Source organism: Pezoporus flaviventris, unplaced genomic scaffold (genome assembly GCF_033815535.1).
Source record: "Pezoporus flaviventris isolate CSIRO_AGI_PZ_B2104156 unplaced genomic scaffold, CSIRO_AGI_Pfla_v1 ptg000020l, whole genome shotgun sequence".
Lineage (NCBI taxonomy): Eukaryota > Metazoa > Chordata > Aves > Psittaciformes > Psittacidae > Pezoporus > Pezoporus flaviventris.
In genome coordinates, this window is record NW_026892568.1 from 110,183 (window position 1) to 126,167 (window position 15,985).

A 15,985-nucleotide genomic window follows, 5' to 3' on the forward strand; every position below is an offset into this window, starting at 1 on the left:
CCCCATCCCCTCCCTGCTACATGGACATCACACCTCGCCCCCATCCTTCTATAAGAGGAACCACATCCCCTCCCCTCCCTGCTACAGCAGCCTCTCCTTGTCACCACCCTGCTATAGGGACACTGCACCCCACCACTGCCTTTTTATAGGGGCACCACACTCATCCTTTCTATAGGAGCCTCACACTTTGTCACTGCCCTGCTATATAGACAGGGCACACTCCCATCCCGTCCCTGCTATAATGACATGGCCTCCTGTCCAGGAACTATAGGGTAGTCCCATATTGTCCCAGATCCACCATATCCCCCAGGAAGCACCCCTCAGCATTCCTGAGCTCGGGGCTCAGGTCACCACATGAACCCTTGCAGGATCAGCCAGGGCCACATGGACAGACACACACACCCCAGTGGGGAACAGTCACGTTTATTTATTGTAACAAACAACAAAACTCTCATTTATTGGCTCATTTCAGCTCCTTGACAGCCAAACCTGCAGAGGAGAGAAAGTGCTGGTGAGAAACAGCTCCATTCACACAGAACCCCACACCCTGGAGCAGGGACACATCCCGGGATGGGGCTCCCGCTGTGAGGCAGCTCCCCTGGGACACCAGGAGATACCTGGGGGCAGCGACTGCTTCAGCTTCTCGGCCTTCTCCTTGTCCGTGATGACCAGGGTGTAGAGGTACCGGCTGCAGCGCACCTTGAACTTCACATTGTCCTTGTTCTTCTTGATCTTGACGGCTGCAGGGTCAGGAACAGCTCAGGATGGAGCCACCCCAACCCTGCCTGCACTGGAAACCCCCAAATCAAGTGGATTTTGCTGCACCAACAGCCTCTGCTGCGTGCAGGGGTTCAGCCCCATGCTCCTCAGAGCCAACAGCTGCATTTTGAGGCTGGTTTTACAACCACCAACGTGAAGAAGTGATTGTAACTCCCACTTCGACACTGCAGACCCCCAACTCCACGCTCAGCGCTCCCCAAAAGCCATTTGATCTGAGCTACTTGGCTGGAGCTGCTGGGAAATCCAAGTGGACCAGCCCAGGAATGCTTTGTGAGGGGCTGTCAGCAGCTCCATCAGAGTTTCAATGCGGAACTCTCCCTCTCACCCACACCGGTGGGTTAACAAAAGGCTTCCAGTGTGAAAGCGCCTCTTCCCTGGGACAGCTACATCCAAGTAACTGAGAGAAGAGGGAAAACTCCTCACACATGGCTAAATACTGCAGCAAGGCATTGCCAGAGCTTCAATCATCACCACCTTTGCACGTACAATGGAAGGAGACCTAAGTCCGGCCAGGATTCCCTTGTCACCGTGACAGCCCTGACACCCTGCACTGATCTGAAGGCTACAGAGCACCAGGGATGGGCTCATGTGAAATGAGCTTCCAAGCTGGGGCTGGGCTGAGCCCCGCCGGGTGCACAGCGGCAGCCACCGCTGGAGCACCCAAGTCCCGCACCCACAGCACCCCCCCGCCCAGGGTGGCCTCTCACGTTAACCCTAAGCAAAACCGCTTTAAATCCCAGTGCTCCCGAGCCAAGGGGCTCCATGGGGCCGCTCGCTCCCCCCTCACCCCCCCCACTCACACTTGGCGTCCTTCCTCCGCGCTGTCAGCAGGAAGTCTTTGATCTCCTCAATCTTGCGGGGCTGGGAAGCAGAGCACCCCCTCAGCACACACCCGACACCCCAGAGCCCCCCCCCCAACAGGGCCTGCGGGGGCTCCGCTCCCTGCAGCCACCTCCGCTCTCCGCCAGGGCCGTGGCAGCCGTAACACGGCGCGGGGGCTGCGCTGCCTCCCGCAGCACCGCAGGGGCCGGGCAGGATAGGCCCCCCCCCCCTCCCCGCTCCTCACCATGGTGCCGGCCGGGCTCGGAGCGCTCCAACCTGCGGAAGGCACAACCCAAGATGGCGTCAGTCCCACCGACCCCCATCGGCCGCCCGCCCGCCGCCCATCGGCCACCCCCGGCTCCCCCCGCGTCCCCTCCGCTCCCCGAGCCCGCCGCGGGGCCGCCCGCTCCCGCACAGCCGCGGATGGCGGCGGATCCCGCACCGCCCCCCCCCCCCCCCCCGGCGCCATACTCACAGCTCCCTCCTCAGCGCACAAACCGGAAGTGAGCTCCCGCTTCCGCATACAAGCCTTAAACCCGCCCCCCCTGGAGCGTCGCTACGGCTCGGGCCGAGGGACAAAACAGAGCAGAGTCGCGATCGCGGTGGAGGGCGCGATGCCTGTGATGAGTTGGCAGGGTCTCAGCCCCTGAGACCCGGGGGGGTGTGCGGGGAGCACCGGGCACCTCTGGCCTCCCGCATCCCTCCGTGCACGGCTGGAAGGGCGGGATGCTCCATCCTCCTGAGCCCCGGCATCTCTCCGGGAGGATCCAGGAGATGGGGTCCTGCGCCGGGGCTCCCCCCCCCCCCCCCCACTCCGAGAGATGCTGGGGCTCGATGTCTCTGGATGCTGTGGCTCTATGTTTCGGGAAGGGGTGTAATGGAGCGGTTTTGCCACAAGAGAGAGCTTCAGCCACACTCTAAACCCCTCAAACGACCCTAAGCCGCTGCAATAACCATCGGGGGATCGGGGGGAAGCGAGGGTCCCCATCCTGTCCCTGTATGCCATCAATCCCTCTTATCCTGTCCCCATCCCACTGAGCCCTATGTGTGGAAGGAGCAGTATATGGGGATGCTGGGGTGCTCCTCGGTGATGCTGGTTTCTGGGTGCTTGAATGGGGTCATGGGGTGCAATGGGGAGGCTGCCCATCAGTGCATCCAGGGACCCTCTATTCATGAAGGGACTCCCCAGCTTGGGTCATCACTTGGAGGGGCTGGACCCCAAGGGTGATGGGAGCAGTGGTGTGGCTTGTCCTGGTCCAGCATTCCTAGGGTGCAAAGAGGGAATTAATGGAGCTGGTGGCTCTTGTGTGGCTGCTGTGGCACCCTGACCCAGCACCCTGTTCCCGTCACTGCATCCCATAGTGCTCCCAGTATCCCACTAAGACCTCTGGGGCATAGTTGGGGTGGGATCTGTGGGGCTCACACAGAGGAGTGAAGCGTTTCAGGTGGGTTGCTTCCCTTTGCCACCCGATGAGTATTTAATTGTGTGATTTACTTATCTCATTGGAAGGGGCTGATCTACCCGGCTGCCTTTTAATCGCTTCAAAACTGGAGCAGTTTTTCATGTTTCAAGGCATGCTGAATCGTACAATTAAACCACCACCAGCGTAAATCAACAGCCGAGAGGGATGCCGGCTCCTTGGTGTCATAATAAAACCAAACCGGCATGAAAAGTGCCCATTCCAGCACCGATGCTGAATGCTGATGCTTTTAACCCAAAGTACAGCGTGGCCTCACTATGGGGAGTGGTGGTCACATCCCACATCCCTGTCGTCCCCCTCCCCAGCAGCATCCTTCCTGCTCCTCCCTGGAGCGGATTCCCTTTCACTCTATTACCATTATTTAAAAGCTGGGTGGGTGTCTAAATCAACACCAAATAATTCATGGGAGTCATTCCCTCCTCAAAGATGGGATCATTTTACAACCAGCTTTAAATTAAAGCAAAAAGCAAATAAACCCAGCCCCAAACCCCATCGCGCTCCGAAACTGCAGCTCTTAAAACACATCAAACGCGTTTCCCGCCTGCCTCCCACCGGCCCGGCTCCGCTGCCTGATGAAATTCAATTAGTAGCCTTAATTCACCCACCCAACACCAGCTCTAGGTATTAAACCCCTTCTCTGGTTGTGCTTGGGAAGCGCAGGGCCAGGATTGGGGTTGTGTTTAACCCTAGGGTTTGGGGGCATCGTAAACCCCTTACCCCAGTTGGGAAAGGAGCCTTCCTCCTCCTCCTCTTCCTCCGTGAGGATGCTCCAGTGAGGTGGATGTTGATGGAGACACATGGAAGAGAACCAGGATGCTGAATCCCCACACCTCACCAGGACCCCTGGGTGCTCCCCACGGAGCCTGTTGGGGTGATATCCCCCCCCCCCAGGGCCCTTGGGGGACAATGGGGACCGGGTCGGCACGGGTGGCATCCCCCTGGCAGCTCGCACAGGGGTTTATTTGCAGCAGCGGTTGGCAGCAGGCGATTAGATGCTATCACCTTATCAGCAGCAGCAGCTCCGGGGGCTGCGGGAGGCGGGAGACAACAGGGGATGGATGAAAAACCAGCAAGGGATGAAAATCCGATGTGGGTTTTCTCTCTTCCCCTCTCAAAGGCCTGATCTGGCGTTAAAGGAGCGCTGAGGATAATCTGCTGCTGGCTCCATCCCTTGGCACTGCTTGCTGTGACCTCCCTGGGGTACAGTTGGGGCTCACGGCGATGTGTGCACAACCAGGGCAGCCCTGGTTTCATTGTGCACGATGACACCGTCCTTCAGTGCTTTTCCTGGTACAGGGAGGGGAACCACAGCTTGGGTGTGCATCAGGGTGAGCTCTGAGCTATGGGACCAGTCCCAGCATACCAAGTGTTTCTTGCAGGCCTGGGACAGCAAGGGGGGTGTCCCTGCAGCATCATTTGGTACCCACTGCCTGGACCCCTGGCTCCGCATCCTCACCTGCAGCGCACCTCGATGGAATCAGAGCATTCCACATCCTCTGGCATGTGCTGGAGACCTGGGAGCACCCTGCCCACCCAGAGTGCTGGTGCGTTCCTTCTCTTGCTCTTCCCTGGGGACACGACTGCCCCTGCTCATGGTCCCCATGCAGCACCCCCAGATGTTTGCTCCTAACGATGCTGCAGCGCTGCTGCTGTCTCCTTCACCCATGGTTTCTGCATCCCACAGCTTAGAGCATGGGAGGCATTGCCCATCCTCGGGGACACGATGTGGTACTTGCGTGACAGGAGACGTGTCCACAGAGGTACATAGTGTCCCTGGGGGGCTGCCTGCAGGAGTCCCACTGTGGCTGCACCCCACAGCTGCGGAACCCCAATTTGGGCTGTGGTGTGTGTGTCCAAGAGGTGGAAAGCTGAGATGAGCATGCCCGAGATGTGCATGGTTGAGATGTGCACATCTGGGATGTTCAAGGCTGGGATGTGCATGTCTGGGATGCGCGCAGCTGAGACGAACATGCCTGAGACGCGGAACATGGACCCATGCGCTCACCCCATGTGCTGTGTGCCCGAGCAGTGCATGTCCAATCCATGTGGACACGCGTGTGCTGCAGACATGCACACAGAGCAGCACGTCCCCAAGCTGCACAGCCCCCAGCCCCAGCCCCTATCCATCCCTTGTTCTCCTTGTGGAACTGGGTTTTGGTCCTCCCAACCCTGGGAAGGTGACGTGGCCGAGCTGGGAGCTGGCACAGTAAACGGCAGACACGGAAGGACCCATTCCAGGGGAGATTCCCCCATCCAGGGAACAAACTGCAGCAGAAATGGATTTTTCCCTCGTTTCCTGGAGTTTCTCCCTCTGGCGCAGAGGAGCGAGGCCCTGCATGGCGATTGCCTGCTCCGAGCGCGGCCGCAGCCGCTGGATGCGTTCATCATTAACAGGGACAGGAACCTCTTCCCAATCACTCTGTATTTTCTTTCTCCCCCCCCGCTTCACTCTCATTCTTCCCTTCTCCAATCTTAAAGCAAAGGGCCCTGGCAGCGCTGCTGCCGAACACCGATCAATTCACTCCTAATGGCAGCTCCCATGCCCTCGCATTCATCAGCACGGCTCTTAAAGAGCATCCGAAGCTCCACGGGCGACTTGGGGCGGGGGGGGGGGAAGAAAAAAAGCCCATTTGGAGGCGAGATGATATTTTCTCCATCTCTTCCCCTTTTGTTCTTTATCTGCTGAGGACAAAGGCAGGCGCAGGCTCGAGGTGGGGACAGGCAGCGGAGGGAGATGAAATCCCAAGAAACAAAGGAGCTTTTCTTGGAAATACCCTGGAAAGGGAGGAGGAAATTTGGCGATGGGGGACACAGAGGGCTGGGGGTGGTTGGGGGGGGGGGGGTGTCAGTTCATGGGGGGCATCGCAGCGTGGCCGGAGCAGGGAAAAGGGGGATAAACACAGTGGGAAGTTTCCCGCAGGCATCGGGAGCCGTTTGAAGCCCTTGAATGTATGTTCCTTTTAATTAGGGCTGGGCCGGATCCTGCCCCATGGAGCAGTCACACGGGAGCCAGGATCAGCATCTCCTGGGGAGCGGCTCTTGCACTGCTGCTGGTTTGGGGGTTTAATGTGCTGGGGTGATGCTGCAGCAAAGCCATGTAATATCCAAGTCCCAGCCGCTCAGCATCCCTCCTCGGATGGGAACAATACCAAGGGGGTAAAAACCAGCCAAGGGGTGCAGAGCAGGAGGTGCTGGGGTCCCCATCCGCAGCCCATGCCCACCAGCATGGGGGGAGCTGGTGATGCTGGTGGTGGTCCTGCTGTTGGGGTACCTGTGTGATGGCATTTATCTGGTGCAGTGGGCACTGATGTTCTCCATGGCACATGCCCCACAGCACATCCTCCATGGCGCATGGTCCATGGCCAGGGATGCTGGTGCGGGCAGAACCAGGTGCTCTGCAGAGGAAGGAGCAGCGGCTGCTTCTCCAGAGGGGCTTTTCTGCACCTCAGGGGAGATGTGCAGAGAAAAGGGAGAGAAGTTCATCTTAATTGTATGTAATTACAGCACAGTCTACCCGTTCAGCCCCCCTGGAGCCAGCCTCACCCCCCCCGGGACCCTCTCCCAGCTGGGCTCTGGGCTCCTCATCTGAAGTTAGGAGAGATAAAAAGGATCCGAGTCCCATTCCCCAGCCCCACCGCTCCCCTGGGCATCAGCTTGTGATGGTCTGAGCACGGGGAATGTTGTGGAGTGGGGTTTTGAGGTGAGGACCCCCACCCCATGAATGGGCACCCCCCTGCATGGGGCAGGACATGCCCAGATCCCTGCTGGCTGCCTCATCCTGCACCATCCCATGGGCCCTGGTGCCTCATCTCGCCTGGTACCCGAGCAGGGAGAGCTGAGGTGATGCCATGATGCTACCCCCTGCTTGCCTCCATCCACCTCCAAAGGGGATTTGCTGTTTAGGAGCACAGGGCAGTGCGTGAGCTGCTGTATCACATCCTTGTGTCACTGGCCTATGTCCCCCTGCACTTGTCTTCATGGAGAGCCACTAATAGTGACCCAGCCTGACACAGCAGAGCCAGGACCATCACCCCATGGGTGCTGCAAGGAGGGAGGATGCGCTGAGTGGGCAAAGGTCCCTGAGCTGGTGGCCGTTGGGAGGGTATTGGTGGCCACTGGGTAGGTGCATGACACGGACGGGTGGCACCAGCGGTGGCAGCGCTGAGGCGAGGGCAGAGCAGCTCCAGCTGAAGTCGGTGTCATCCTGCAGAGGAAGATTATGGTAATTTTCCTCCCCCCTTATGCATAATTTTCCGACTCGGCTGCAGCAGAGGCTGTGCGGGGAGGCTGGGTGATGGGAATGTCATCTGCGATTCGATTATCTCCTCCTGCCTGCCTGCTCCGCTTGCCTTTTCATTCCTTGTGAAGCCTTCATCAAAACACGCAGATCTAATTAGGACAATTACAGCGTGGGGACAGCAGAAACCCACCCAGCGCCGCACTGCGACCGGCTGCCTCCTCTGGGGGGGACGGACGGACGGACGGACTGGTGCTTTTGGGGGGCCCTGGGGATGTTTTGGGGTGATGGATGGACCCCATGCACTGTCCCAGGGCTCTTTCATGGGGCTGCTCGCGCCGGGGTGGTGCTGGCTTTAGGGTGCAAAGGGATGGAAGGGGCTTCAGATGTGGACATGCCACTGGCTGCGGGGTCCATTGCTGGTGGGTGACCCAGAGGCTGCATGTGCTGGGGCCAGGTCTGTGCCCACCTCCCCATCACGGGTCTTGGCGCAGGCAGTGCCACCGCTGCGCCCCGTGCCCCCCATCCCCTCACGAGCCCCCCGCGAGGCTGCGGCTCCATCAGCCTCATTGGTATTCATTCCCCGTGCGGTGGCAGCTGCCGGGACGGGAGCGGAGTGACGGCGGTGACAGGTAACGCCAGCCGCGGGCACGGCGGCAGCCGGCGGGGCAGCAGCGAGGGCACAGCCGGGGCCCGGCTCCGTGTGCCCGCACTGGGATGTGCCGTGGGGCTGGAGCATCCCATCTGCTGCGGGATGCGCAGCCGGGATGCTGCGGGTGCTCGGAGCAGGGATGCGGGGAGCACCATGCGGCCCCGTGCCCACACGCACCAGTTAACACAGGGAAGGGAAAGCCGAGCAGGCACCCTGCAGCCACCCCTGGGGACAGTGGCGAGGGGTGGTGGCCGGGCAGAGCCGGCTGCTCCGGCAATTAAGGGAAGTGCAAATTGTCAGAGGCTGTGATGAACGCTGCCTCCAAATCCGCATGAATATTAAAAGCCGACATTGCCCAGGCTCCCGGCACAATGAATTCTGGATGAATCTTAAGATAAATCGTTTGGATAACTTAGCAGCAGCTGTACTCCCTCGCCACCAACTGCCTCCAAAAATCATTCCACGTCAGGCGAGAGGAGCCAGAACAGAGACCAGCCCTGACGCTGGGATTTGCCATTCCGGGCTCGGCAGCGCTGGGATCAAGGCAGGAGAGCGCAGGGCACCCAGGGCAACCTGGAAGGCGAAGGCAGAGACTCAGCTCTGGCTGGTACCCAGGAGCTGGTGGCAAATCCTGTTACTTGCCACAGTTCCTGTCGTCTTTGGCTGGGGGAGATTTGCTTTGCCTCGGGAGGGATGGCATTTGTCACTGCCCCGTTACGGTTACACGCGCAGCCCCCAGAGCTCTTCCGACACCACGTTAACAGCAGCACATCCCACTCCTCCATCCCTGCCACCAGCATCCTCCGGCTCCCGTGCAGAGATCCATCTTCCCAGGAGGAGCCCGGAGGGCCGGGACCGGCTCCCATTGGCATGCAGCCACCGCGCCTGCCGCGTGCTCGGGGTCAGAATGCAGCGCAGGAGCTGCTGCTGCGTCCTTGGGAGCCCGGGGGCTTTGATTTCATCCTTGTGCCACCATAAATCAGTGCTGGAGCTCTGGCAGCACGAGGTGGGGAATGGCAATGGCACAGAGGGCACCTCTCGGGCAGGGGATGTGCATCAGTAGCCACCATGTGCCCCCACCTCCTTCCCTCCCTCGGCAAGGCGATCCCCGGGCCCTCTCCTCCACCGCCAGCTCATGGGATGCATCCATCCCCCCTGGGATGTCGGGAATTGAAAGCTGCAAATGCTTCCTGGGTCTAAATTACACTGACCCCATCCGGCTGCACCCCGCTGTCATCTAGGCTACGAATTGTACATCCACCCCTGCACAGGCTGGGGGGATGCAGCTCTGTGCATCCCTCTGGGCCCTCATCCCACCGGTTCTCATTGCACTGATAGATCCCAGTGTGATGGAGTTGGGGTGATGGAAGCTGGTACCTCCAGATGCTCCCAGTACCCCACCCCCAGGTTTGGGTAGCCCCAGGGGGTTTCTGTCTCACTGCATCCTGCCTCCTCCTCCTGGCCCCCCGCAGCCACAACGTGCTGGTGCCCTGCCATGGCCCTGCCACGGCAGCGGTGCCGAGAGCTGCAAACCCGACCCTGCGCTGCCAAAAGGCCGTCAGATAAATCAGCAGCTCAGGTGCAAACGGCAAAAGGAGATTAAAGTGGAGAGGAGCAGATTGAATCAGGGGCCATTAACAGATTAAATCATTACACACAATCAGATCAACGCACAAATAACATGAATAATAAGCATGGCTCAGAGGCACCCGTTCATGCTTCCAATTCATTGCAACCAGAGGATGAGGGTTGGTGGCTGCCACCACCCAAGTGGTCAGAGGACATTGGTGGCAGCATCCGGCTCAGGTCCCTACAGGGCACAGGATGCAGGGAGGAGCTCCACGGCTGGGGATGGTGGCACCACTTGGGATGTCCCCATGGGGTACCAGGGTTTAAAGAACCCCCAGCATGGCCCTCAGGAGTTGTATCCCCATGGATGTGTGAGGCAGCGAGGATACAGCAGGAAAAGGCTGCAAACAAAGCCCAGGCAGTCCTGCGCATGGTCATGGTCATCCTCCCTTGGCCTCGGGAGGCCTCAGCCACCATCAAGCATTTGTTCTGCCACAGAAGCCTTTCTTCCCTGAATTTCTGCTTGCCAGGAAGGCAGGACGAAGTGTGAGCTGCTGCAGGAACACCTGGGAACAAGCTTTATTATGTGGTGTGACAATGTTTGATGAACTCATACGTGCCCAGGGAAGGGACTAAGTAGGTGAATAAAGGGAGACTATTCTCTGAGACAATCAATAGCCTTCAACTGAACCGTCCCCACTGATGTGACATTTTGATTTTTCTTCTTTGGACATACTAACTGGATTTATGTCCTCTTCAAGTGGAGAGAGCAGGGAGAGAAGTGCTGGCAGCGGGGTGGGCATGGCTGAGTGCAAGGGAGGGCAGCGTGGGTGATGGAGCTGCGGTGATGGGTTTGGGTGTTGGACTGGAGTGATGGAACCCAGGCAATGGGTTGGAGTGATGCCTTGTGTTAATGGGTTGAAGTGATGGAACCAAGGTGATGGATTTGGGCAGGGAAAGGGCTTGAGGTGATGAATTAGTTAATGGTTTGAGTGATGGGGCCTGGGTGATGGTTTGGATGGAGCAAGAGTAACGGCTTGGGGTGATAGACATGGGGCAATGGACTTGGGGGCAATGGGGCTGGGGTTTGGGGTGGTGGAGCTGTACAATAGTACAGGCAGGCAGGTCTGTGCCAGGACAAGGAGATGCCTGGGCCATGTTCTGCAGTTGTAGATGGAGAAAGGGAAAGACAGAGCTGGATGAGCCGCCCTGAGAGCAGAGGGAGCCGCACATTTGCGACCTGCAGGTACAGGGCAGGCACCTCCTGCACCCACCCTACAACCGCCCTCCCTATGCATCCCTCCAGGCACTGCTCTGGTACCCAGCCAGCCCATCCCTCCGTCCATCAGCTTCCACCCCACCGGCGTTTGCCTCCCCCTCATCCCCAAGGCACCACCACAGCACCCACCGGTTGCTTCCGCCGCGTCTCCGGGATTCCCGTCACATCCGCGGCCCGGGAGCTAATGACTCATCCCCGGCACGGCCATTTGTTTGTGCTGGTTTCGGGTAGACTGATGTTTTTAATGGCACATAATCATTTTTCAGAAGTCATTTGATGCTACTAATCATGGCTGTGATACGCCACGCCGGGATGTGTAATGACATGCTGAACAGGAAAAATGGCACTCGGATACTTGGTTCTTCCCGGTGTAATCTATATTTTACCACATCTCCCTGCCTAATGATACTTATAGCTGTTAATAAATGACTACTTAGACACTTCCCCCCTTCTTTTTCTTTTCCTTCAGTGGGCGATAAAGTAATTCTGGCCTCAAACACAGGGATGGGAAAGGGAAGTGGTGGCTCAAGTGCTTCCCGCTGGAAGCGAGCGGTGGGAAGCTCGTAGAGGAGCTGCTTTTCCTGCTCGGAACTTTTCAGCCTCTCGGTTAAATGAGCAAATGTTTAACAAAAGCCAGGAGCGAAACCATCTTTTAATGGGATGCGATTGCTGCAGCGGGAGGCTCCTCCTGGCCCCGTGCCCACGGCTCGGGATGGATTCACGCGCAGCTCCTGTTATCGCTTCATTAAAGGGATGTTGGCAAGCTGGGTGTTTTAGGTATGCTCTTCCTTAAGCAACGCTTTTCCTTCCCCACGCTGCTAAAAGGCAGTGAACACGGGATGGGAATGGACTTGGCAGTGCCCAACAGCTCCCCTCCTTGGCTGCTCCTTGGAGCTTCCCTTGCCTTCATTTCAGCCCATCCTATTTCACCTCTTCCCCTCCTTTCCCATCCCATCCCATTCCTCCCCTCACCTCTCTGTCCTGGTGCACATCCCACACGTGCCAGCACGGCGATGTGGGGGCTCCTCTCTCCATGTCCATGTGAGATCCCTAGGGATGTGTCCATCCCTAACACCCAGCCCTGGCAGTCCCATGGCTGCAGCCAGTGAGCTTTTCCCTTCCCAAGGGAATAACCCTGCCAGCACAGCTCCTCCTTCCTCGCGCCCTCACCTTATGACTGGCTGCCTTTCCACACAATAAGGTGGAAACTGGGCTTTGCGGAGCAGTTGTGCGCAATGACTCCTAATGTCCTGGGAAGGTAAATGGTCGAGCCCTAGGCAAAACTGCCCATCACTTAACGAATACGGCCACGGCAGCACCATTAACGTAATAGTGAGGAACGCTTCCAGCCGCGCCGCAGCTAATGCCGAGCTCCAGCCTCCTCTCCCCATTAAGCACCCCCTGGGCAAGGTGCTGCAGCTCGCCCGGGTGCCTGTATTAGCCCCAAAGGCGATGCCACGCAACAGCCGCTTGCTGAGGAGGATGCGGTGATGGAGCTGCCCCCGGTGCCGGTGCTGGCTCAGCAGCGTGCGCCGCAGCCCACGAGCCAGGCCCTTTGCCAGCCGGCATCCTGTCACCTTGGCTGGGAGCAGCGTGGCACATGGTCTGCATGGGGCCGAGTGGATCGGGCGCTAATGAGACAGAGCTGTAATGAATTGAAGCAGGGGTTGACAGGAGCCCTCCGCCGCGAGCCGGCTGTCACCAATGGCAGCCGCGGCGCTGCCAGGTCAGGAGGAGCAAATGAAGCCCAGGGCTGAGCTTTGCAAAGCCAGACCCCCCTGCCCTGAGGTGGCCGTGGCTGTGCCAATGCTCTGGGTCCGTGCTGGGCACCCCTCATCCCTCCTTTGGCGCAGCCAGAGCCGGCAGAGGGATGTGCCAGCCCAATGGGATACCCTGCTCGGGCAGTGGTACCTCCTCTAAGTGTTATAATGTGAAGCTCCTTTTCTTCTTTTTTCCTCCTTCAAACCAGCGAATCGATTGGATGGTGGCAGGAACGAGGCCCTTTAAGGATCTGTGTGATTTAAGTGGAGTCACCCCATCCCCTCCATCCATCATTCTTAATTAATTAGAAATTACTTGTAGATTCCTCTTCTGTTATTCACAGCCCCTCACGGCCAGGATAGGGGTTCCCCATCATCTGGTGCTTTCCTGCCTGGAGCAGGATGCTCAGGAGAGCTTCCAGGCAAAGCATGACCTCGGGGTGCTTGGCCCTTGGGTTGGCAAATTCCATAGCTCTGACTACAACTGCTGCTGGCCCGAGCACCAGCATTGCCAAGGGGCATGAAATAAGCTTGGAAAGCACAGTGGAAGCAAGTTCAGGAGGGCTGGGAGAGCAGGGATGGTGTGGGACAGAGATCTGCAGGGGCTCTGGGATGGTGGGGACACCCTGAGTGCCTCTGCCTGGCATCTCTCATCTTCATCAGCAGAGGTGGCAGCGGGGTAAGGGAACAACTGCGGTACCCCCATGGACCAGGCACGGACTGGGACAGGCAGAGCTCACCCCTTGGCCCTGAGTCCACTCCTGGCTCTGCCTTCAGAGCTCCCTGGGAGCTGCTTCTTTCCCTTCTGTAAAGGAAAGGACGAGGCGCTGGCCTGGTCACTCGGGCTTGAATCATTTCATCAATCACAGAGCAGCGCTTGGAGGAGGCAGGAGCCAGGCAGGCTGCCTGCAAGGGGGAGGTGAGGAAACCTCCCTGGCTCTGCTGGTGTGGGAGAGACGGATCCAGCTCCAGCATCCCACTGGGAAAACCTCTTGGAGACCTCACAGGGGACTGAGCATCCCAGCCCAGGTCCACGATGGCCCTGAGATGGGGCTCTGGATCCCAACGGCGTTGCTGAGTCCTCTCCCAAAAGGTACCCATGCAGCACATAGGAAATGTCCTCACCATTTGAGAGTCCCCCCTTTACCAGGGTGTTTCTTCTCCCTTCTTCCTCCATTAGAGGCAATTTGGCAATGCAAACGTTGTCGCTGGCAATTACCTGAGCATCCCACAAGCTCCCAGATGAAGCCAACTCCAGCTAAATCCCTGTCAGCACAAGAGTGTGCCAGGATTGTTCCCAGTGGTGCTGGACACGCCGGCAGCTGGCAGAGCTAATGGATATCCCAGTGGATCCGGGGGAAGTACGGCTTTTCCATGGCGATGGTGCCAGGCTCGCCTCGGAGCCGCGCTGGATCCCGTCCAGCGGCCCCGCCATCTGCTCCACGCTGCAAACATGTGGGTACAAAGCGAGTGTCACTTGTGTTAATCCTGCAAGATGTGGCAATTGGTTTAATGTCCCTTGAAGAGCTGGCAGCCGCCCTGCCTCCCAGACCCCACCCCAAAACCTGGGTGCTGCTGCTGCCCTGGTGAATCACTGCATCTCACTCCTTCCCCTGCATCCCATGGCCACTTGCCACCATCCCCATCAGCACGAGGGCACAGGGGGAACATGTTTCCTATTGTTAAGACTGTAGATTTTCAGCTCTGTTGTGGGTTTTTCTGGTGTTTTTATTAAAAGAGCCCCCCCAAGGCTCTCTGACACAGTCACATGGCTCATGCCACGTCTCAGCAGCCACCTAATTAAAAACTGGACTTTGGTCAGGCAAGAAAATAGCTTCAGCTGGGTGTTATTTGCCTTGCTAATGCAGTGGCAGCTTTCTGCATGGGGTGAGGGTTTATAAAACCTTAATTAAGTTTCACATTTGAAACGAGGGCAGGTACAAGCCTCGGCTTTAATGGCCTTGAAGCCTGGAGATGCCGTGGCAGAGGGTGGCTGATGCCTGCCCCAGCCTGGGGTCCCCACCCCGGCCTTTGTTCTGGTTTCATTCTTCTTTTCCTTTTAATCAACACTTCAGACTGGACCAAGAGCTGCTATTTGTAAAGCTGTCAGGGAGCCTGGCATCCTGCACTGCGTTTCTAGGGATGGGCTGCTAACAGCTCTCCTTGAACGGGCAGGTGGAGCTGGAACAGGGCTCGGGAGCATCACGATGCAGGGCTTGGAGATGTTGTGGCACTTCATGGCACAAAGCTTGGGGACACTGCAATGTAGGGTTTGGGGACGTTGCAGTACGGGGCTTGGGGACATTACAGCACAGGGCTTGGGGATATTGTGCCACAGGGATCAGCATTATGTCACAGAGCTCAGGGACGTTGCATCACAGAGCTTGGGGACATTATGGCACAGAGCTTGGGGACATTGTGGCACAGGGATCAGCATTATGTCACAGAGCTCAGGGACGTTGCATCACAGAGCTTGGGGACATTGTGGCACAGGGCTTGGGGACATTGTGGCACAGAGCTTGGAGACATCATGGCGCAGAGCTTGGGGACATTGTGGCACAGGGCTTGGGGACATTGTGGCACAGAGCTTGGGGACATTGTGGCACAGGGCTTGGGGGTATGACAATGCAGGGCTGGGGGACATTGTGGCACAGGGTTTTGGGGGCATTGCGGCACATGGCTTGGGGGCATAATGACGCTGGACTTGGGGACATCATAGCACAGGGCTTCGTGATCTCGCAGCACGGGGATTGCCATTGTGGCACAAGGCTCAGGGACACTGGAGCACAGAGATGGGGACGTCGTGACTCAGGTTTCACGGACATCATGGCATAAGACTTGGGGACATCCTGACATAGGGTTCATGGACGTCACAGCACAGGGCTCATGGACATCACGGCGCAGGGCTCAGGGACATCACAGCACAGGGCTCATGGACATCACGGCACGGGGCTCGGGGGCTGTGGTGCAGAAAAGACTTTGGCAAAGGGCTCTGCACGGTTGGCTTTGGGCTCCTCTCCCCAACCCAGCACAATGGCAGCCCATGGCCTATGCACACTGTAGGGCTGCAGACCCTGCCAGCGGCATGAGGGGGGATCCCAACCCTCACTCCCCATAACGTCCCCAAGGCAGGGATGCTGCAGCGCCCGGTCCGGCCCCGATGTGCAGAAGTGATTTAGACAGTTGTATTAAAATGCAAATTCTGCCCGGCTCGCTAGTTTATCATCTGACTTGTTATACAATTTGCCAGTTATAGAAGAAAAATTACCATAATGGGCCCCTGGGGAATGGTTGTAAAAAGGATACCAAACATTACTTATCAGCCCATTCCGCTACAATTATCTCCTGCTTTTCTTCTGCCCCCCCCAACAGCAACCCCAAGGAAAATTAACCCATCAATAGGAG

At 58.0% G+C, this 15,985-nt stretch overlaps 1 protein-coding gene across 3 annotated transcripts; it reads right to left on the minus strand.

The window, feature by feature from the left end:
• Nucleotides 1-407: 407 nt before the first annotated feature.
• Nucleotides 408-10,826, minus strand: RPL38 (ribosomal protein L38). 3 transcript variants are annotated; one of them, XM_061455233.1, is made up of 5 exons: nucleotides 10,822-10,826; nucleotides 1,847-1,878; nucleotides 1,581-1,641; nucleotides 618-740; nucleotides 408-489 (listed from the first exon to the last, which is right to left on the minus strand). In XM_061455233.1, exons 2-5 carry the CDS (start codon nucleotides 1,847-1,849, stop codon nucleotides 464-466), a joined length of 213 nt encoding a protein of 70 aa, XP_061311217.1. In that variant the 5' UTR covers nucleotides 1,850-1,878; nucleotides 10,822-10,826; the 3' UTR covers nucleotides 408-463. The 3 variants fall into 3 exon arrangements, with proteins under 3 accessions (XP_061311217.1, XP_061311216.1, XP_061311218.1); XM_061455232.1 differs by lacking the exon at nucleotides 10,822-10,826 and adding an exon at nucleotides 2,078-2,134; XM_061455234.1 differs by lacking the exon at nucleotides 10,822-10,826 and adding an exon at nucleotides 2,101-2,122.
• Between the last annotated feature and the right edge of the window lie 5,159 nt (nucleotides 10,827-15,985).